This window comes from Prunus dulcis, chromosome 6, assembly GCF_902201215.1.
Source record: "Prunus dulcis chromosome 6, ALMONDv2, whole genome shotgun sequence".
Classification (NCBI taxonomy): Eukaryota; Viridiplantae; Streptophyta; class Magnoliopsida; order Rosales; family Rosaceae; genus Prunus; species Prunus dulcis.
The window spans coordinates 26,492,073-26,515,073 of NC_047655.1; the positions used below are offsets into that span (position 1 = coordinate 26,492,073).

The window sequence follows — 23,001 nt, forward strand, 5'->3', positions numbered from 1 at the left end:
AATAGGAGTTGAAATTATAAAAAAACCCCACATAGAAAACACTTCATAAACACACCCAAAATCCATTTATTAAATAACAAATTAGTGTTGAAGTTCCAATAAATTACAGCACTGCCACTATCAAGCCCAACAGAAAAAAACTCAAAAAACTCCCAAAACAAACCCAGCCCAAATTTATAAACAAGCCCAAACATTGTACCATCTCGTATTCCATAACTTTCCGCCCAAAAAAACATTATAGAATTACACTGTTAATACTATGCCGTAGAACTGTCATAGAATTACACTGTTAATACTATGCCGTAGAACTGTCTTGCTATTAAACTGTTATGACATTATTATTTGTTGAATTATTATTTAAACAACATTATTGTTCAGGGGCGCTTTTTACCTACACAATAGGACAGTATTGTACAAACATAACATTAAAAAAAAATAAAAAATAACGAAAACCAAGGGTCTGTCCCCACAACCCTTCATTCTCCATCAAACCTCCGCAAATCATATCATAAAAGTACATTGTTAATACCATGTCATGAAAGTACATTGTTAATATCATGTCATAAAAGTGCATTGTTAATACCATGCTATATTGTTAATACAATTTCATAGAAAAACATTCTTAATACAATTTCATAGAAAAACATTGTAAATACTATTTCATACAAAAAATCCAAAAAACCCTAACAAGAGATTCGATATCCTTTGCTGCCACCTCCAATTGTCCATAGTTTCACCAGATACAATTGCAAAGGCACAAGGAAATACCTTTATAAGAAGAAAAAAAAAAAGTACACTGTTAATACTATGTCACAGAAGTACATTGTTAATACTATGTCATAGAACTATTTTCCTAGGAAAAATCACATTTTTGCATATCATAAAATCACATTGTCCATAGTTTTACCAGAAGCAATCGCAAAGGCCCTCTACAAGAAGAAAAAAAAAGTACACTGTTAATACTGTGTCATAGAACTACCTTCCTAGTGAAAATCACATTATGCATATCATAAACTTTAAGTGCACAACTATATGAGCAAAAAATAGCGCATGCTTTGTTACTGAAAAATCTGTTAATACTATGTCATGGAAGTACACTGTTAATACTATGTCATAGAAATCAACTCAATTGCAGGGTATGAACAGTTTAACAACTATTCATACCACTTACTGGAAGCTAACAACTATATTTCATTTGCATAATAGTTACGATAAAAATGTACAACTACAAAAACCCCATGTTCATAAACCAACAACCTTGAAAAACATAACGGAAAACACAACCTTTTGAACAAACCTAGGAACCCAGAGCAAAAACCCCATGTTCGTAAAGTAGCAACCTTGAAATACAACTGAAATTGAAAGAACAAGTGATGTAGGTGAACTGGTTTGGCAACAAGTTGCTGCCAAAATTGCCATGACAGAAACAAACAGTATGAGTTGCAGCAGCCAATGCCTTGATTTTCTTTTCATTTTTTGCCACTGGTAAAAAATATTAAATGTCTTCTTCCTTGCTAACTAATGGCAACAAACTTTATACTGACCAAACCCCTTTGCAGTTTCCATGGATATGGTTACTAATTAAGATTAGTAAATTTGATGTGACACAAAAGCAAATGGATATTGCTGGCTAGAAAACCGAGCACAGTGAGAGACAAACAAAATTTGAAAAGAGAATTTTGCATTCCATTATCAGAACAGAAACCATTCAATCAATACTCCAATTTTGCATTCCATTATTTGAAGAAAAAAAAAAGGAAAAAAAAAAGAAGATTGGAGACTGAGAAAGAGAAAACAATTGTTATCAACTGCAAAGAATCTTGAGCATAAAATAAAAATGCTCAGAAAGTGGTCCAATTTTCTGTACAAGCTATCGCTCTCTCTGTCTCCCTATGATATTCTTAAGCCTAAAAGAATTTAAGAAAAAAGTTTACTTTGCACCTCAATTGCACAAGCCAACAGCTACTGTTAAATTTGCTTCCTCTCATATTGTCTCGCTTGAAGTTCTCATATTAACATTATTTCAAAAAACAGATGCTACTAGCATTCCAACAACCCCGAATACCAAGCATACCGTCAAAGTCAAATGATAACTTATCTCTAAAAATTCCCAAAAGTCCCTACAATACCTATACCAACATATTCATACTAACAAGGGGAGTAAATTTTGGTCTTGGACCTCGGCCAAAAAGTGGCCGGAGCAATTCGGAACACTGCCAAAGCCGTCGGTCAAACTAGGGTGTATTGATTAATTTCCAAAACTCCAAAATCTATCCTAACCACATACATAAACAGCTAGAGTATGAAAAGTAGATGAAGTTTCATACCTCGATCGACGGAAACAACAGCCGGAGTCGCCGAAAACGACGTCGGAAAACTCGAAATCCACAGACCTTTCTGAGCTTTTAGCGGCGTCGTGAGCGGCTGATGTGGCTGGGCTTTAGCCCAGACTTGATCGTCGGCCCTGGCTGATCCTTTTCCGACCGCTCTCACTGCTGGCCGTGGCCGGAGCACCAAGATCGCTGGCCTGGTTTCCGCCAATTGAGAGAGACGAGAGAGAGAGCGTCCAAAATTTTTCAAAAAAACTAATTTAATACTGAATGGGTAATAAAGGTATTTCATTTAAGTAATTAAACTAAAAAATGTAACAGCTGTCATTTTTGGGTATTTTTTGGGTGTGTTTATATACATTGAATAGTATAGGGTATATTTATAGTTTCATGTCTAGGAATGGGTATTTAACTAATTTTGTATTTATTTTAAGGGTTCTCATTATTTTGGTGAGTGGTTTATGTAATGTGTTTTAAAAATTCTTATTTTGTGATAAAATATGAAAACTATGAATTATTATGGATTTGTTCTATTTACAAATATCTCTCTATTTCAAGTTAAGTATGTCTTTCGCACTATATATTGATTGGAATTTTTTTTGAAGTATGTATTATTTATGGAACATGAGAACTTCAATGTTGGGTTATCCGATGGATAGATGTAGGATATAGGGCAGTGAGGCCAATAGGGGTCAAGTGGTTGCCATGCTATGAAGGATAATCGAGATATTATATTTTCTAGAGTGTAAAATGGCATTGCTTGACTGGCATATTACATAATCTATTCGCTAAGCAGTGGTTGCTCACACCTCATCATGTTTAATTTTTCAGATGAATTAGTAGGCAAGAAAGGACTAAACCAGTTGAGCCTGAATTAGATGAGAGTGATAGAGTTGTTTTTTTTTTTATTGTACACTTGTAAAACCTTGGAGCTATTTTTATAAGATAAGTTTATTTTAAACCCATATATTTTTTTTTTTATCACGCACCGAGCGCATGATTTTCTTCCAACCCGTAGGTCCGGGGCGTGATAGATTATTGATCAAGCAACCAAAGGCCTAAAGCCCAAATTATTTTTATTTTTATTTTTCTTTCTTTCTTTTTTTCTTTTTTTCATTTTTTCATTTTTTCATTTTTTTCATTTTTTCATTTTTTCATTTTTTCATTTTTTCATTTTTTCATTTTTTCTTCTTTTCTTCTTTTCTTCTTTTATGTAGTAAGATATGAGTCGCAATAACAATTGGTTGTAAAATTCATCTTTTGTTTGATTCATTTATGTAGTTTGTATCTCAGATTTTATGTAATTATCTACATAAGGTGTATAACTAAAATAGACTTGTTGGACAAAATCAATATTGAAAACTACAATATAATGTACTTATGTGGAGGGGAATCAAACTCGACTCCGAGAGTGAGATACTGTTTGTTTCTCTATTTGATCAATCAGAAATATTAGCGATGGAGGAAGCCATGACTTATTTTGCTATCTATCAATTAGGTCACTTTTGTTCTGTAACGCCCTTACTCTTTAGCAAATACAAAATTTTCTTTTCTTTTCATAAGCTTACACTTACACAACATGCTCTTGAGTCTTGTCATGATATTTATTTTCTTTTTTTGGCAGCACCCTTATGCTCTTGAGTCATAATTAAGGTTACACTTACAGTTCAAGGCCGATATTTATTACTTTCTTCAAAAATGGTGAAATTTTGGAAAGATCATATCAAAAAAGAAAGAAAGAATTCGAATCATATGAGAAAGAGAACCAAGCAGTAGCTACTAATTTTAATTACAATTAACAAACTTTAATTTGTCCTTGGGAGGGTGGGGTCCAGATAAAACCACCACCATAAGTTCACCATAGCTGGAATCTCAACTTGGAGATGAGATGAGATTATTATTCAAATTCATTAAACTCTAGTTTCTAAGACCACTTTAAGATAATCGTTCAATCCTCCTCCGTGATACGAGGAGGCAATTTGTGTCCAACGCAGTCCCACACAATACGCTTCACTAGTTTCGCGGCTTGAACAGAACCCCTTATGGTGGCAACTAGGTCATTCTTTTCATTCAATCCAAAACAAACGAACAAACATTAAACTCGTATCATTAATTTTATATATATTCTCACTACATTCGCATACATTCTCTCTTCTCTCTGCTTTCTCCTCTCTGCCTCTCTCTTCTCTCCTTTCCCCTCGCCAAACCCAACCCATCACCCCGTACCTAACCCCCCCATGGAATTACTCAACACACCCAAACCACCACCACCACTCAAAATTTTTTAAAAAATCTCCTCAACCGCACTTCCTATATTCTCTCTTGGTAGGGGTAGTATTAGATAGAGAGAGAGAGAGAGAGAGAGAGAGAGAGAGAGAGAGAGAGAGAGAGAGAGGCAAAGAGGAGAGATGAGGGGGATGGGTGGGGTGCGATGGGGGTTGGTGGGGGAGGGGAAAGAAGAGAGAGGTAGAGAGAGTGAGGTGAGAGAGAGAGATAGGCAGACATAAGAGTTAATATAGATAGCTAAAATTAATAGAATGCTTATGGCACATCATCACCCTTAACGGTTTTGGGACAGAAGTGGACGAAACTGGTAAAGTGAGAAAATTTCAGTTTAAGGGGGTAAAGTGAGACTGAACGTTCGTTTCAAGGGATAAAATAGTGAATAAACCAATTTTTTATTAGGCTTTCATTTAAAGGTTTGAAATTAATTAGGGTAGAAATTGGGGATTGAATTTAATAGGAAAAGAAGAATATAAGAACAAGAGAAGAACGAAGGTGCATGCGTACCATCAAATCTAAGGAAGTGCCTACGACAGAGGCCCTTATTTTCATATTTGTCATTCCTTTTCTTACTATTTATTGGAAGAAAATAAGTTTCTAAAAGAGTAGAAATTTATTTATGGCATCATATTTGTAGACAAAGAAATTTTGGTGAAATAAATTCCATTGGACCAGAAAATAATTAGGGTTCGGTGGATTGAATTGTGGGCCTCATAATTCGCACATGTGGCGTATGACTCATTAAAATCGAATTAGTTGTCAAAAATTGACACGTGGCGACATCCGACGAAGTGCATCAAACGGTTCAAGATGAAGACAAAATTAAGGGAAAGAATCTTCTGTGATTGATTTTGATTTAAATCAAATATTAATCAGGTCAATCAATTGAAGATAATCTGGTTAAATTGCCAGATTATGGGAAGTGATTTAAATCAAATCAAAATCCCATAAAACAAGGTTTTAAATAGGGAAAGTTATTTAGGTCAAGCATCCTACAACAGCCTATAAATAGGAGGTCTCAAGACGAAAGAAAAGGTCAGAGAAAAAACCTAGCACTCAGAAGAAACAGAAAACTCTCTGCATTCTTCACCCTACCTTGGAAAAGCCACCAAGCACAACAAATACGTGCCGGTTCCTTCACCATAGAAAAATCTCAAACACCAAACAAGCTTCGTGCTACCCGTTTGATCAAGATCAAGTCTCTACGACCCTTGTATCAAACACAAATTTTCTTTAAACACTTTTGAGATCGAATAAGAGAATTCAATACAGAGATTGTAACCCTAAATTTCATTAGTACAATATTATTTTGTACACGTGTTCTTGTCTTATTAGTCGCAGAAAATTCGTGTTTACAATATTGACTTCTTTATCAGAATCCACGTCGTATAAAGGGACACCAAACTTGTCAGTCTTAATGAGGAAGCGGAGGTTGCCAATGGGGACGTTTGCATTTGAATTCGACTTGCCTCACTGCTGCTCAGCCTCGCCCTTGACGACTTTGTTATTCATTGCCAGTAGGCTCGTCGTTGTGGTTGCCCATTTTTGTTTGAAACCCTAATCACAGAGAAAAGTCAAACAACCGCACTAATTGTGTCCCGTTGGGCTCAAATCCAAGGGCCCATCCCTAAAATTTTAATACCAGAAAGACTAATTTGCCCTTCATGAAACCACAATTGAAGTCAAAAGAAAACAATGACTTTGAATTTTTTTTTTCTTCTTTTCAAGACTAGCTTCTAGAAAAATATATTATTTCAGAGTTTGTTGTTTTACTTCATTTGAAAGTCCCAAACACACTAACAAAAGAATTATATGCCTAGTCCATAATAACAACAGAAGGGGATCCCCAATTTTATAATACAAAATTGAGGCTTAAGAGAATGTTTTACAACAACATGATACACTTCCTATAACTGTAATTTCCTATTTGGACATTCCAGTACAACAATTTCGAGCCTTTGAGCATGCAGTGATGCTGATTTTCAAACCCTAGACTAGATGCCACAAAAGAAATCAAATGGAATGCGTGGTGTGGAATAATTCGTGGAAAGTATCTTTGAGGCCACGATGGTGTTTGCGGCTTCGGTGTAATGAATTCCATCCCAGCTCACAAATCGGGTTCCTTCGTCGCAAACATGAGAGCCAGGTTGACCGCAGAGCCCCCCGACATTGAAATTGTACGGAGGACCTCCGTTGCCACAGCATGCCATTAGCGGCGTAGAGAAACCTACATTGTAACACATTTATCAAAATTAAATTGCACTGCCCCTAAACTAGACTGAACTAATTCACCAGCAAGCTACTTCCTTGCTTTAACATAAGTAGGCTTACCGTATTTGGTGGAGTTGGCAATGAGATCATACTTGATGGCATATATATCCACATAAACTATCACAGCATCCTTCAATTCAGATCTCATCGCGTTGCACAAATGGAGCAATGCTTCATTGAACGATCTTGCAGCCGCATTGTAACTCGAAAGACATCCATATGGATCCAAATCCTTCTTCTCAACTAATGAAAGTTTTTGAGGGAGACAACCCAACGGCCCGGTGTTGTGTATCCAAAAGTTCCTTCCACCTTGATCGTATAAAGCCTACAATTGATGCAGTATAAATTTCAGCATTGATATAAACAAATCAATTTCGCTAAGGATATCTGTCATAATTACTCTGCCTGCCCCTTTTTATGATCGTTTGTATAGACGCCGAACTCACCTCAACCGCACTCTTGATTTCTTCAATAACTGAAGGAATTCTCTCTGTTACTTGAACGTATGAAAGGTCTTTAGTGAAAGAATCAGAAAGGTCATTTTGTCCGATATCGATCATGTAAAGTGCTTTCCGGAAACCTTCATCATTTATCCAATGTTTGGAACCTAAACATACATTGAGCAGTGTCATTCAGTCAGCTGGTTTTCACAAGAACATCTTCACAACACAAGAACATTTTCACAAGCTCACTATCTATGTTCACATATGACAGCAGTGTACTCAGCCAAATAACTCAAGGAAATTCAAATTCGAAATATACCTGCAGCTGCAATAGCCTTGAAGTGGATGAACTGCATGACTTGAATATTCAAAGAAAAAGGGACACGCTTCGGGATGGTAGAGGACCCGACAACGGCAAAGTTTGCCCCATTTGAGAAGTTGGAGCCTACCAAAGAGTCTAGGTATGGGCTCAATAGACTCACATTCAGACTCTGGCCTGCACAAGAAAACAACATTATCATAGTTTCCATTTTTTAATGCATGCTCCTCTCACTCTGTCATAAGACCACAAGGGTGACTATTAAATTTAATACCATGATCCTAACAAGTATAAAGGGAGGGGAAGAGGGTGGGGTCTACTTACAGAGGAGGTCGATGATGAGACGTCCATCAGAGAGGCGACCGGTGGAGCTGCGGAAGAAGGTACGGCCGTTGGGGGGATTGACAGAGAAGCCGAGTCCGGCGGCGAGTCCACCCGTGTCCGAGTTGGAGTCGCCAAAGTTGAAGATGTGGACGGGCCTCGTTGAACAAAGTTGGCCATCGACTGAGGATGAGAGAATGATCAAGAGCACCGCTCCGGAGAGTGTTAATATCAGACCCACTGACTGATCAGCCCAACCCAGACCCTGCACATACACCATTTTTATCCAACGCAATAAGTCTCGAGACTTGAGAGAGTGGAGAAGAAGCCTAAAGAAAGAGGATTGAAAATTCTACTTTTCTCATTATGAATAAATCATTACAATGAGGCTTTTTATATATACAAAGCCTGTGTTTGTTTTAACCGAGTCTGTGTACGTAAACTTAATAACTGAAAAGATTATTCCTCCTAACAAACTAACGAATGAAGCAAACTAAACCTAATCCCGTGTTTGTTTTAACCGAGTCTGTCCATATGAACTAGAGTTGGATCGATGTTTCAAAGGCCGGAGGAATTGGTGCAGGAATGAAATGTGGCCCTCACGAGTTGGAGGGAGTATATGGGCAAGATCAAAGGCGTAAAGCCCAAATTACTTTTCTTTTTATTATTATTATTTTTTAATTTTTTAATTTTTTAATTTTTTTAATTTTTAAAAGTAAATTACTCGAGTCACTCATTTCTAGTGAGTATTATGCGTAAGATATGAGTTGAAAACTACAATATAGTGTACATATGTGGAGGGGAATCGAACTCGACTCAGAGAGTGAGATACTGTTTGTTTCTCTGTTTGATCAATCAGAATATTAGCGATGGAGGAAGCCATGACTTATTTGGCTATCTATCAATTATGTCACTTTTGTTTTGCAACATCCTTACTCTTTAGCTAATACAAAATTTTCTTTTATTTTCATAAGCTTACACTCACACAACATGCTCTTGAGTCTTGTCATGATTTGTATTTTCATTTTTTGGCAGCACCCTTATGCTCTTGACTCTTGAGTCATAAGGTTACTGTTGAGATATGGGTTTATTCCAATTGATATTTGGGAATATTGTAATTGATTCTTTCCTAGTTTAGAGATAGCGTGACCTGTTGTTTAGGGTCCTAGTTTGGCTAACTGCTTAATTGTGGGATCTATATTGCTATATCAATCCCTATATATGTACCTGCACATATTGTATGTCATATAACGGAATACAGAATTCCTTATACCATATTTCACATGGTATCAGAGCTTCAGACGGGCTCTATACTTCCGCTCAACACCTTATAGCCTACCATGACTAAAGACGACGACAACTCGAAATCCTCCACAGATGGGGAATTTTCAAACCCTGATCACCCATATTATATTCACCAATCTGACCATCCTGGAATGGTCTTGGTCGACAAGCCATTATCCGGAGATAACTATAGTACTTGGAGCCGCCAGTTTCGACTAGCCTTGAGCGCAAAGAACAAGACAGGCTTCCTCGATGGTTCAATCAAGAAGTCGTTGAAAGCGGAGCCGGAATTTGATAGGTGGCGGCGTTGTAACGACATGGTCTTATCATGGATCTTGAACTCACTGGAACCGGATCTTGCGAACAGTGTGATCTACACCGACTCAGCCCACAAAATTTGGGCAGACCTTGAAGAGAGATTCGCGCAGACCAATGCGCCTCGGGTTTTCCAGCTTCACAAGGAAATAGCTACTCTTACACAAGATCAAATGCTCTTATCCACGTACTATTAGAAACTCAAGGGGTATTGGGATGAACTGTCATCCTACAACAACATGGAACCCTGCACTTGTGGGGTTTTGAAATCCATTGCAGCGCGAGAAGAGGAGCAACATTTAATGCAACTTCTGATGGGGCTCCATGAATCCTATGCAGCCATTAGAGGACAGATATTACTTATGCAACCTTTGCCCACTGCCCGCAAAGCATACAGCCTCCTTTTGCAAGAAGAGAAGCAGCGGCAAGTTGCTTCCACCCCCAACAACACAACCAGCAACGAAAGCATGGCAATGCTCAGTATACACACTAAGAAAGGCCATACCAGCAAGCAAGGCTTTCAACAGCGGCCTTCATCATCCAATCTCGGCCCATCCTTTCAACCTCGTGGAAATCCTAGAGAGCCGAAACAATGCACTTATTGCAATGGTAAAACTCATACAATCGATACTTGCTTTTTTCTCAAAGGTTTTCCTCCAGGGCACAAGTGGCACGGCAAGGAGGTGGTACCCAAACTTGATGACAACAGTCGCCCTTCACAAAACCGCTTATCTCATGGGAGCAACCGACAACATACCAATGTGCATAACGTTCAGAGTCCAGTTACACAGATTCATCACCTACAGACCATAGCTCCTCATCTTTTACACCCAAGCAATGTCAGCAGATTCTTGGTACTGTTGGTAAGGAGGAAGTTTCCCAATCCCAAGCTAATTTTGCAGGTCTGAATTATCCTTTTTGCCTCAGTTCCCAAACTAATTCTTATTCATCGCATGCCTGGGTTATCGATAGTGGTGCCACAGACCATATCACCAATTCTCATGCACTCCTAACAGAAAATTCACCCACACATCTTCCACCAGTAGGATTACCCACAGGGGAAAAAGCACCCATCACATCTATAGGCACTGTTAACTTTGATGATATTTTTCGTCTTACCGATGTCTTATGCGTGCCCTCTTTCAATGTTAATTTATTGTCAGTCCCTCGCCTTACCGCATCACTAAATTGTTGTGTTTGTTTTTTTCCCACTTTCTGTTATATACAGGACTTGCGCACGAAGAAGATGATTGGGTTGGGTAAGAGGCATGGAAACCTGTACTATTTCGATCCACAAAGCCTTGCTTCGCAGCTCCATTCTTCCTCCACATATCATGTGTCTGCTTCACACAACCTCTGGCATCTCCGATTAGGACACCCTTCCAATGCCAAACTTCGCTCTTTGTCTAAACATTTTTCTGATATTTCACTTCCTACGCATATTTGTGATTTTTGTCCTTTGGCCAAACAAACTAGGCTACCTTTTCCTTCTAGTTCAATAAAAAGTATTGCACCTTTTGATTTAATTCACTGTGACATCTGGGGTCCACATAAGATTGCTTCTCACTCTGGTGCCCGATATTTTTAACTATTGTTGATGATTTCTCTCGTACCACCTGGATTTATTTGATGAAACTGAAATCTGAAACACAACATCTGCTAAAATCTTTTTTTTCCTTTGTGTCCACACAATTTCATAAACAAATAAAAGCTATCCGTGTGGACAATGGTGCGGAGTTTTCCTCGCTTCAAACTTTCTTTGCAGATCTTGGTGTTCTTTATCAACATACTTGTACTTACACACCCCAGCAAAATGGTGTTGTCGAACGAAAACACCGACATCTCTTGGAAATGGCTCCTGCCCTACGCTTTCATGCACACCTCCCTTCCACATTCTGGGGGGAGTGTGTTCTCACCGCAGCTTATCTCATTAACCGCTTACCTACCGCCATTTTGACCGATAAAACCCCTTACGAACTCCTTTTTGGCCATCCACCACCATATCGTCACCTTCGTGTCTTTGGTTGTCTATGTTACGCCACTAACCTTCAACCTACCAATAAATTTGATCCCCGAGCTCGCAAATGCATCTTCGTTGGCTATCCTTTTGGGCAAAAGGCATATCGTCTTTATGACCTTGACAATGCAAAATTCTTCAGCAGCCGCGATCTTATTTTTTATGAAAATATTTTTCCTTTTGCTGCTCCACACACAACCACCATCTCCATCCTCCATACGTCTCACTCCACTTTCTGCCAATAATGAGCCACCCATACCCACACAACCTTTTGCCCCACCTATTCCACCTTCACTAGATAATGCGACACCTATACCCACACAACCTTCTGACCCACCACATATTCTACCTTTTGACCCACATATTTCGCCTTCTCTAGATAACCCACACACCACCCCAACTGATCTCACCGACCCTTCTTTTTCTCCATCCCCTCACGACACCACACTTCCTTCAACATCTTTCCCTACCACGACTCATTATCACAACAGTCCCACTATGCCTTCTCCTCCTCATTCATTGCCGTCATCTCCTTCTTCTCCACCTCCTCTTCGTCTCTCTCACCATATTCCTCAACCTTCCATCCTTCTACGTGACTTTCACTGCAATGCTACCATGCTGCCTTCCCCTGCTCAGTCTTCTTCTTCCCCCACACCGGGTAAGGGTTCCAGGTATCCATTGTCCACTTTTCTTGCTTATGATCGCTTGTCTTCTACTCACCGCACCTTTGTTGCAGCAATCTCCAAAATCATAGAACCCACTACCTATGCCCAGGCTTCCACTGACCCTCTTTGGTGTGATGCCATGGCAAAAGAACTTCAGGCACTTGAGCAAAATCACACATAGTCTCTTACCTCTTTACCTGCAGGAAAGCACCCCATTGGCTGCAAATGGGTCTATAAGGTGAAATATCACTCTAACGGCACTGTCGAACACTACAAAGCGCGACTTGTCGCCAAAGGCTACACTCAACAGGAAGGCCTCGACTATACCGAGACCTTCTCTCCCACTAACAAGCTGGTTACATTCCGATGCCTTCTTGCTCTTGCCGCCGTCCGTAATTGGCCTCTACATCAGCTTGACGTTCAAAATGCCTTCCTCCATGGTGATTTGAATGAGGAGGTTTACATGACTCTCCCGCCTGGTTTTCGCCGACAGGGGGAGAATTTGGTGTGTCGACTACACAAATCTCTGTACGGCCTGAAACAAGCTTCACGTAATTGGTTTGTCAAGTTTACTACAGCGCTACGTGCAGCTAGTTTTGTTCAGTCCCTAGCCGATTACTCCTTATTCACAAGGTCTCAAAATAATTCATTTACTGCACTATTGATCTATGTAGATGACATTGTGATTACAGGGGATGATCCTAAAGCTATCCAGTCAATCAAAGACTTCCTCAATGTTCGCTTTCGCATCAAGGATTTGGGACCTCTCAAATACTTCTTGGGTATCGAAGTTGCACGATCAAAGAAGGGAATTTTCATTTCACAGCGGAAATATGCACTGGAGATACTGGATGATGTCGGGTTGCTAGGTGCCCGACCTTCACCTTTTCCCATGGAACAAACACTGAGACTTAGGCCTGATGAAGGCAAGCCGCTGAAAGATGCCACCAAGTACCGTCGATTAGTTGGCCGACTTATATACCTTACGGTAACCCGGCCTGACATTGCTTTTTCTGTTCACATCCTGAGCCGCTTCATGCATCAACCCCATCAGCCACATCTAGATGCAGCACTACGAGTGTTACGTTACCTAAAGTCTTCTCCAGGCCAAGGGATTTTTTTTGCAGCTCATAATGATTTGAAGCTCAAGGCCTTTTCTGACTCTGATTGGGGGAGTTGTCCCACCACAAGACGATCTGTGACAGGTTACTGTACCTTCCTTGGGAACTCTCTGATCTCGTGGAAATCAAAGAAACAAAACACCATTGCACGTTCGTCTGCAGAAGCGGAGTACCGTGCCATGGCGGATACATGTTGCGAGTTAACATGGCTGAGATATATTCTCAATGACTTGGGCATTCGGCATTCAGAACCTGCGACACTACACTGCGATAACCAGTCGGTATTACACATTGTCAAAAACCCTGTCTTTCATGAACGGACAAAACATATAGACCTGGATTGTCATTTGGTGCGACAAAATATTACATCAGGATTGGTTTCCACTACATACACGCCAACAAATTTGCAAGTGGCAGACCTCTTCACAAAACCGTTAGGCAAGGCTTCCTTTGGAACACTACTTGGCAAGTTGGGAGTGTACAATATCCACTCGCCAACTTGAGGGGGAGTGTTGAGATATGGGTTTATTCCAATTGATATTTGGGAATATTGTAATTGATTCTTTCCTAGTTTAGAGATAGCGTGACCTGTTGTTTAGGGTCCTAGTTTGGCTAACTGCTTAATTGTGGGGTCTATATTGCTATATCAATCCCTATATATGTACCTGCACATATTGTATGTCATATAACGGAATACAGAATTCCTTATATCATATTTCACAGTTACGCTTACAGTTTAAGGGTTTTTATTTTTCCCTGAGAGACATTATTCTCTTCAAAAAAGGTGAAATTTTGGAAAGTTGATATAAGAAAAAGAAAGAAAGAATTTGAATCATATGAGAAAGAGAACCAAGTAGTAGCTACTACTTATAATTACAATTAACAAACTTTAATTTGTCCTAGGTAGGGTGGGGTCCAGATAAAACCACCATCATAAGTTCATCATAACTGGAATCTCAACCTAGAGATGAGATGAGATTATTATTCAAATTCATTATAAACTCAAGTTTTTAAGACCATCATAAGTTCATCATAACTGAAATCTCAACCTAGAGATGAGATGAGATTATTATTCAAATTCATTATAAACTCAAGTTTTTAAGACCATGGAACACTTAAAGGTAATCTTTCACTCCCCTCCGATACGAGGAGGCACTTTGCGTCCAATGCAGTCCCACACAATACACTTAACTAGTTTTGCGGCTTGAATAGAACCCCATATAGCGGCAACCAGGTCATTCTATTCATTCAAAACAATCAAATAAACATTAAACACGTATCATTATTTTTATATATATTCTCACTGCATTCAACTGCAGCTAGAGCTGGAAGATCGACCAAACTGGAAAGAAACAAATTTGCAATGCAGCAACCATCAAAGGAAAAGAAAACAAAATAAAGCAACACTACTAACATTTGGGCTTATATAAATTTCACATCCTGTAATTTCTTCAAGTTTCTACATTCAATTCCAATTACATTGTCAAAATAAAAAATTAGAGACAAACAAGGCGGAGTTAGAATTATAAAGTTGGGTAGTGGGTCGTCTGAATTTGAATTCGACTTGCCTCACCGCGCGCTGCTCAGCCTCGCCCTTGACGACATTGCTATTCATAGCTGGTGGCTCGTCGTCGTGGTTGCCCATTTTAATTTGAAACCGTTAACACACAGAAAAGTCGAACGATGTCCTCAAAGATGAATTTGTGTATCTCCGTAATGGAGGGAAGAAGAGTGGAGTAAGCGAGAAATAAATGAGGGTCCGTTGGGCTCAAATTCAAAGGCTCATCCCTAAATTTTTATTACCAAAAAGACTAATTTGCCCTTCATGAAAAGACAATTGAAGTGAAAAGAAAACACTAACTTTGACTCTTCTTTTTCTTCTTTTTTTAAGACGATCGTCTAGAAAAATATGTTATTTCAGAGTTTCTTGTTTTACTATTTGAAAGGCCCAAACACACTAACGAAAGATTCACATGCCTAGTCCAAAATAACAAGGGATACAAAATTGAGGCTTAAGAGAATGTTTTACAACAACATGATACACTTCCTAAAACTGTAATTTGTTATTTGGACATTCCAGTATAAGGAGAAGTGGAAGTAAACCGCTACAATTTCAAGCCTTGAGCATGCAGTGCTACTGATTTTCTAACCCTTACTAACTGCAACAAAAGAAATCAAATGGAATGCGTGGTGTGGAAAAATTCATCGAAAGTATCTTTGAGGCCACGATGGTGTTTGCGGCTTCTGTGTAATGAATTCCATCCCAGTTCACAAATAGAGATCCTTCGTCGCAAACCTGGGAGCCAGGATGACCACAGGTCAGCCCGACATTGTAGTTGTACGGAGGACCTCCGTTGCCACAACATGCCATTAGCGGCCTAGAGAAACCTACATTGTAACACATTCAAAATTAGTTGTACTGCCCTAAACTAGGTTGAACTTAATAACCAGCAAACTACTCGCTTGCATTAGCATAAGTAGGCTTAGGCTTACCGTATTTGGTGGAGTTGGCAATGAGATCATACTTGATGGCATATATATCTACATAAACTATCACAGCATCCTTCAATTCAGATCTCATCCCATTGCACAAATGGCGCAATGCTTCATTGAACAATCTTGCAGCTGCATTGTAACTCGAAAGACATCCATATGGATCCAAATCCTTATTCTCAACTAATGAAAGTTTTTGAGGGAGACAACCCAACGGCCCAGTGTTGTGTATCCAAAAGTTCCTTCCACCTTGATCATATAAAGCCTACAATTGATGCAGTAGAAATTTCAGCATTGATATAAAGTGATAACAAATCAATTTAGCTAAGGATTTCTGTCATAATTTCTTTACTCTGCCTGCCCTTTTTATGATCGTTTGTATAGACGCTGAACTCACCTTAACCGCACTCTTGATTTCTGCAATAACTGAAGGAATTCTCTTTGTTACTTGAGCGTATGAAAGGTTTTTAGTGAATGAATCGGCAAGGTCATTTTGTCCGATATCGATCATGTACAGTGCTTTCTGGAAACCGTCATCATTTATCAAATGTTTTGAACCTAAACATACATTGAGCAGTATCATTCAATCAGCTGGTTTTCAGAAGAACAACATCTTCACAACACAAGAATATTTTCACAAGCTCAATATCTATGTTCACATTCAGCAGTGTGTAATCAGCCAAATAAAGCAAATCCAGTCAAAGCAGCAAGGAAATTCAAATTCCAAATATACCTGCAGTAGCCTTGAAGTGGATGAACTGCATGACTTGAATATTCAAAGAAAAAGGGACACGCTTCGGGAGGGTAGAGGACCCGACAATGGCAAAGTTTGCCCCGTTTGAGAACCTGGACCCTGCCAAAGAGTCTAGGTATGGGCTCAAAAGACTCACATTCAGACTCTGGCCTGCACAAGAAAACAACATTATCTTAGTTTCCATTTTTTAATACATGCTCCTCTCACTCTGTCATAAGACCACAAGGGTGACTAGGCTGTGTCTGTAGTATTCAGTTTATTAAACTGCATATTCACATGCTGTGAGACATATTAAAATCACAAAAGATACGAGCCCATACCCGTATCGACAGATTGTCTGGCAGAAAAAACTTAAAAACTTACTCCATATTAGATTAATCAGATCTCATTGAAAACTAGAATTTAATCCTTGGACAAGATCCAAATTAGATTGATCACTGGTGAAAGATTAAATATTGACTGAAGTCCTTTTGACCCCATATCCATGGCAGCATACTTACATGACTTGCTGCACCTAATTCAAATTCACTACACATATTCTGAAATAAGTCAAACTATATTCACATTGCTAACATTTTTAATAAGGTGATTATATCGTGCAGCTTCCCAAAGTTTGGATCGAATAGAATCAATCAAATTTTCACTGCATATCTAATTGCACGTGCAGAAGAACTAACCAACGTAGTTAAAAGAATATTACTTTAAACATCAAGACTTTTACGTTGATGACGTCGTGTCATCACATAATGCAACTTATTTCGGGTCAAACGACGTCGTGTCGTCATGTAATGTAATTTGTTTTGACTCCACGACGTCGTTTCCTCGCATAACAACAGTAAACTCCAAGCTCCAAAACACACACCCTCCAAACTGCCGACACAGAGCCAGCCAACTACGCCCCCCCTCCCCAACCCCAACAACAAAACCAGACTCACCAGATCGATTCCATCGACGTACGGTTCCTAATCCTATGATCCTAACAAGTATAAAGGGAGGGGTCCACTTACAGAGGAGGTCGATGACGAGGCGTCCGTCGGAGAGGCGGCCGGTTGATCTACGGAAGAAGGTACGTCCGTTGGGGGGATTGACGAAGTAGCCGAGTCCAGCGACGAGTCCACCCGTGTCCGAGTTGGAGTCGCCGAAGTTGAAGATGTGGACGGGCCTTGTTGGACCAAGATGGCCATCGACTGAGGCTGAGAGAATGATCAGAAGCACCCCTCCAGAGAGTGTCAGAATCAGACCCACCGACTGAGCCCAACCCAGCCCCTGCAGCACATACACCATTTTTATCCAACTCTATTCACTTCGCTTCACACTGTGACTCGAGACTTGAAAGTGGACAAGAAGCCCACATCTTTTCAAAGCTGTACTTCCAATTTTCAGACGTGGAAATTTTTTTTTCTTTTTTTTTTTTTGTTCTGACACGAAAGATTAAATCATTGTTTTTTAAAAAAAATTTTAAAGTTTTTCTCTACGAGCGATATTAAGGGGACGAAAAATCAAACTTATAATTTAAATTACGAGAACAACTTGCATATTACGTCCGTGTTATACAAGTTTTTCTCTTAAACTAGTCCTTTTTTTTTTTCTACAACCACCGACACCTGCATTTGCTCTCCAAGTACATCAAGAATAAAAATAAAATAAAAATTTATACATCACACACATAACATAACACATTGTTCAAAATATCCTCTCTCCCCTAAATAAAATTTTAACATTACAAGAAATTTATTTATTATTTATTTATAAAATTGAAAGAATTTGGTGAAGCATTCAAAATGATTTATACAGTTAAATGAATCCCATGGTCAATTCAAAATTTAGTGAAGAGAAAAATGAGGGTACCTTTTTCTCATCATCAGGTGCAATTTTTCCATGGTTTGCAGCAGCTGCATTTTTGTCTGGGATTTGTTGATGATGCAATGCTAGATTAAAAGGACGAGGAGGACATCCAAAAGTGCCCTCCCCAACAACTCCTTTATCTTTCCTCTGAATTCTTCCATTCTCAAGCAAAGATTCAGCGTCTTCCTCCTCATCTTCTCCCTTTGTTATGCCTGAACCTTTCATATCTTTGTACATTGTTACGAGTCACACCGGGTCAACACAGTGATGAAGCGGATGTTGGATACTATTTCAAATCTAAGCCGCTAAAATCAATTATCAAACCTCCGCAATTTTAGCACCACCTCCCTTACTGAAGGTCAATATTGTGCCTGTTTGAGTTATGGCCCATGCATTTTTATGAACCTAACTCATATATGAGCCCAAGATATTTCTCATTAAGGCTGACGCCCAAATTCATTCAGGATAGTTGGATTGATTGTCCGATCCTGTCACATCTCGCAACTATTCAGCAAGTTTTGTTTTAAGTTTGAATCTCCTTTCCCATGAAATGAAATAAAAGGAAAGTTTCGTCTTCAATGCTAACTTGCATTAGGAGAGATAACATTAGCACAATTATGGTTCTATACTTCTTTGTAAAGAATTAATAAGTGATCTCTTACGCTTGGAACCATTATGTGAGATTCATGTTAAATTGGCGAGGACTCTTATATTATATAGTGAGTGATGAGGACGTAAATATGATTGGAAATTAACGTGTACACTTATAGCTAAAGCTAGTATCGTATTTGGAAGTTGGTAGATCCATATATATTCAGGTTTCCCTTTTAAAGTAAATTCAATACATACACTCTTTGCGGTTGATTGTACAATGTGAATTCATTGATAACTTTTTTTTATGTGATTTTCATATTTGGTGATAGATCCAAAGGTACTAATTAAACCCAAGCATTCGTACATCAAATATTAAGAAGAGAGTTCTTTTTAAATATGAGTCTCGATGATGAGATGAAATGATATATAAACGATATTGAGAAAGAGAGAATATCCAACACAATATTTCAAGGACTTCCTGGTGTAAAGGTGAATGAAATTGTTTGCATCAGAAAAGATTAATGCGTTACTTTCAATTGGCTACGCCTACTACCAACCTCATCAGCTTGGCTGACGTTTACCTAATAATTGCTTAAAAGACAAAAACTGAAAGCGTCTTTATGTGGTAGTGGCAACCTCATTTAGACCATGTAGCCATGCATAAGCCCAAGTGTTACAAGAAATCAATCTTCAACGGCTTCTTTCTCTTATTTCCACGCAAAACTCTCTTCTACTTTCTGTTTTGCTTATTTTCCCAGCTAGCTATAGCTAGCTCAATACATATGCCCTGCACATTTCTCATTCTCTGAAATCTCTCTCTCTCTCTCTCTCTCTCTCCACTTGCATTTCGTGTATATATAGTACAAATTAGAACTTGAGATCAGAAAACAGAAAAAACAAAATATCAATGGCTGGCTATGGTGATTACTTGCCATTCTTGGCCATGGTGCTTGTCCAAATGAGCTATGCAGGAATGAACATCATTTCAAAGCTTGCTATCGAATCTGACATGAACCCTCTTGTTCTTGTTGCTTATCGCCAAGTTTTCGCCACCCTTTCCATTGCCCCCTTTGCTTATTGGATGGAATGGTAAAAATCACATCCCTATCTCCTCGTTTCGGTCCATGCATGTCGCAAAATCCTCATATATTTGAGTTTTATTATATCATCCAGTCACATTAGCTTGCTAGGTTTGCTATGCATGTGTCAAGTTTCATGGATTTTTGTCTCTCTGACTTGCTTAGTTTATTTGAGTCAAATGAGTTTCAAGATTTTCAATGTATAAACAAGCTTTCCCTGTTTGTTTCTTGTTATTTTATACAGAAAGTGAGTTTTGATAGTATAAACAAGTAATTGTTTAATTTCGGTTTTGTTGGTCACTGGAAAAAGAAACAAGAAGTTTGGGTTAGCTTTTTTTTGGAGGATGATTTTTTAGGAGTTGTTAGGCCTCGCTTGATCTGTACTAGTTAGTTGTTGTTTCTTTTTAGGGTTTATCCCCCTATCTCATCAAATACAAAAACAAAAAAACAAGAAGATCTAGAAAAGAACAGAGAACAAAATGTTTGTTTCTCTGTCCTCTTTTTTTGGTTCAGATTATTATTTTGATCAAATAGAAACTGTTTATTGATTTGAGCCTCTTGTTTTTCCTTCCTTCTTCGAAAAGTTGAAGTGGTTTTAAGAGTTTTTTAAGGCTGAAAGTGTGCAATTAATTTGAAGTTGTTCTTGGAAAATCCGGAGACGCAAAAAACTCTGATACAGAATTGAATGAGATCTGTTTTGGCATTGAAGCACGCGATAAACGCAGAAGGCCATGCATGATAATTGTGTCCAACTTTTTATCAGTCTGTCTGTATTTAAGCTTAATTTAACGTGCCGCCTAGTGGTTTGACGGGTGGCATAAGTCAAAGCCCCACCAGCTTTGCATGGTTGCCATGTCATCTTTCTCCATTTGTCTTTTCCTTCTTCTTTGCTTAGCTCTAGGCCATAGCTAGGTCCAAAGAAAAAAAAAATCTATTTCAAGTTTATAAGATGTTTTTTTTTTTCTGATAGGAAAACAAGACCCAGGATCACAATGCCTATTCTTTTCCAGACTTTTCTATGCTCTTTAACTGGGTAAGTGTTTTGATTAACTTCTAATTAAGTTCTTAATTAAGTGTATCAATGTTGCTAAGCAGCAAGATGAATTCAAAATGCAGGGCAACTGCAAATCAGGTTTTCTATTTTGTTGGTTTGAAGACTTCGACCCCAACCATTGCATGCGCATTGACCAATACACTTCCAGCAATGACGTTTATCCTTGCACTCATTTTCAGGTAATGTGTTGTGCTAATCAACATGTTAATTAATCAATTAATTGTGTTAGGATTGTTTGATGAACTTAATTATGTGTTTAATTATGCAGACAAGAATCTGCAAAAATAAAGAGCAAACCAGGATTGTCCAAGGTGATGGGAACAGTTGTGTGTGTCTCTGGAGCCATGCTGCTTTCATTTTACCATGGACACATCATTGGCTTAGGTGAGTCCAAAATTCACTGGGCATATGCTCAGAGAATGGGAGAGCAGGCAAATTCCAGCTCCAATGGAAGTTCCTTTGTGGGCCCCCTTTGTGTAATCATAAGCACCTTAGGTTGGGCATTCTGGTTCATAATCCAAGTAAGTTAAAGTACTGATCCTTACCCATTTTACTGTTCAAAGTTTTGTTGTGCATGCAGAATAATATTGTCACAATAATTTTATTTATTTTCTCTTGATTTTTAATTTCAGGCGAAAGTGGGGGAGAATTTTCCAGCTCCTTATACAAGCACCACATTGATGTGTTTGATGGCCAGCTTTGAGTGTGGGATCATTGCTGTGATTGCTGATCACAAAGTTTCTGCTTGGTCATTGAAAAATCCCATGCGGCTTATTTCAGCCCTCTATTGTGTATGTGCTCTTCACTTGGCTTAATTAACAGCATTTTAACTAGAATTTTCTTACTAAACAGAGGGTTGAATGTATGATTATGACTAGTTTGTATGTATCTGATTAGCTTGCATGCCTAGTTTGTCCTAACATAATAAACTTAATCATGAATTATTAAGCTTTTAATTAGTTTCATACTAAATCATGATCATGATGCTAATCTCAGGGAATTTTGGGTTCTGCACTAGCTTTCTTCCTCTCTTCCTGGAGTATTCAGAGAAAAGGCCCTCTTTACGTGTCGGTGTTCAGCCCCTTGCTCCNTCATTATTGTGGCCATTTCAAGTTGGGCTCTGCTTGAGGAGAAATTATACCTTGGAACGTACGTATATACAGTTTACTCATCTCCAAGTTCTTTACTTAATTATGTTTAATAAACACCTGCTTTGATTCTGCTAATTAATCTGTTGGTTCATATTGTGCTTGACTTAGTGCCATAGGGTCGATTTTGATCGTTTGCGGGCTCTATCTTGTTCTGTGGGGGAAAAACAAGGAGACGGAGGTTGAGAAGCCAACAAAAGAAACAGACACAACAAAGGCAGATCATGGCAAGGAGTATGAGAGAAACGACTTGGAACTGCAGCTGCAAGTGCACTCGAAAAGCGACAGTGACGTTATGGGATGATACAGAGGGTCAAACAGAACAGCAGCAAAGGCAAACTTCCCCTGTTGCATTGAATCTATGCTGCCATTTCATTTTCTATCTGAGGTCACTTCATGAACCTCCCAGATAAATGTAATATTAGATTGGCCAACAAGGACCAGTTGTTGCTTTCTTTTGAGCTGCATTTGGAAGTTTCTTCTAGCAAAAATGACTCCAAATTTCATGTCATATTTGTGTTTATCCAACTGTACTGTGATTTTGTAATGGGAAGTTGCTTTCTTTTACTTCTTTTGTTTTGTTCTCTCATGGTTCAGTTTTGATTTATCATCATCCGCAATCCCCTGCCTCCCAATTGCCATACATATTTGTCATTTACCAAATG

The 23,001-nt window shown here is 38.7% G+C and overlaps 3 protein-coding genes across 3 annotated transcripts; 1 reads left to right on the plus strand and 2 right to left on the minus strand.

Annotated features, from left to right (window-relative positions):
* Positions 1–6,607: 6,607 nt before the first annotated feature.
* On the minus strand, positions 6,608–8,247 carry LOC117630582 (GDSL esterase/lipase At1g09390-like). The gene is made up of 5 exons (XM_034363283.1): positions 7,971–8,247; positions 7,647–7,823; positions 7,331–7,491; positions 6,945–7,209; positions 6,608–6,840 (listed from the first exon to the last, which is right to left on the minus strand). The coding sequence occupies exons 1-5, from the start codon at positions 8,245–8,247 to the stop codon at positions 6,608–6,610; spliced, it is 1,113 nt and encodes a 370-aa protein (XP_034219174.1).
* Positions 8,248–15,281: 7,034 nt separating this feature from the next.
* On the minus strand, positions 15,282–19,006 carry LOC117631184 (GDSL esterase/lipase At1g09390-like). Its single transcript, XM_034364188.1, has 6 exons — positions 18,465–19,006; positions 17,624–17,882; positions 16,596–16,766; positions 16,260–16,420; positions 15,863–16,127; positions 15,282–15,757 (listed from the first exon to the last, which is right to left on the minus strand). Exons 1-6 carry the CDS (start codon positions 18,696–18,698, stop codon positions 15,525–15,527), a joined length of 1,323 nt encoding a protein of 440 aa, XP_034220079.1. The 5' UTR covers positions 18,699–19,006; the 3' UTR covers positions 15,282–15,524.
* Positions 19,007–19,902: 896 nt separating this feature from the next.
* LOC117632273 (WAT1-related protein At1g09380) lies at positions 19,903–22,861 on the plus strand. Its single transcript, XM_034365713.1, is given in 8 exon segments — positions 19,903–20,144; positions 21,105–21,167; positions 21,251–21,367; positions 21,457–21,709; positions 21,821–21,979; positions 22,185–22,277; positions 22,279–22,337; positions 22,448–22,861. Coding segments are annotated over 8 exon segments (1,119 nt in total). The 5' UTR covers positions 19,903–19,962; the 3' UTR covers positions 22,641–22,861.
* Positions 22,862–23,001: the final 140 nt, after the last annotated feature.

What these genes read in the sequence shown, in the direction of transcription:
- LOC117630582 (XM_034363283.1), bottom strand. Translation starts at nt 8,247, where the DNA reads ATGGTGTATGTGCAGGGTCTGGGTTGGGCTGATCAGTCAGTGGGTCTG. An exon ending in CAAGGCTATTGCAGCTGCAG is followed by an intron (nt 7,492 to 7,646) that starts GTATATTTCGAA and finishes ATGTATGTTTAG; the next exon opens with GTTCCAAACATTGGATAAAT. An exon ending in AAATCAAGAGTGCGGTTGAG is followed by an intron (nt 7,210 to 7,330) that starts GTGAGTTCGGCG and finishes CATCAATTGTAG; the next exon opens with GCTTTATACGATCAAGGTGG.
- LOC117631184 (XM_034364188.1), bottom strand. Translation starts at nt 18,698, where the DNA reads ATGTACAAAGATATGAAAGGTTCAGGCATAACAAAGGGAGAAGATGAG. An exon ending in CCACTTCAAGGCTACTGCAG is followed by an intron (nt 16,421 to 16,595) that starts GTATATTTGGAA and finishes ATGTATGTTTAG; the next exon opens with GTTCAAAACATTTGATAAAT. An exon ending in TGCCAACTCCACCAAATACG is followed by an intron (nt 15,758 to 15,862) that starts GTAAGCCTAAGC and finishes GTTACAATGTAG; the next exon opens with GTTTCTCTAGGCCGCTAATG.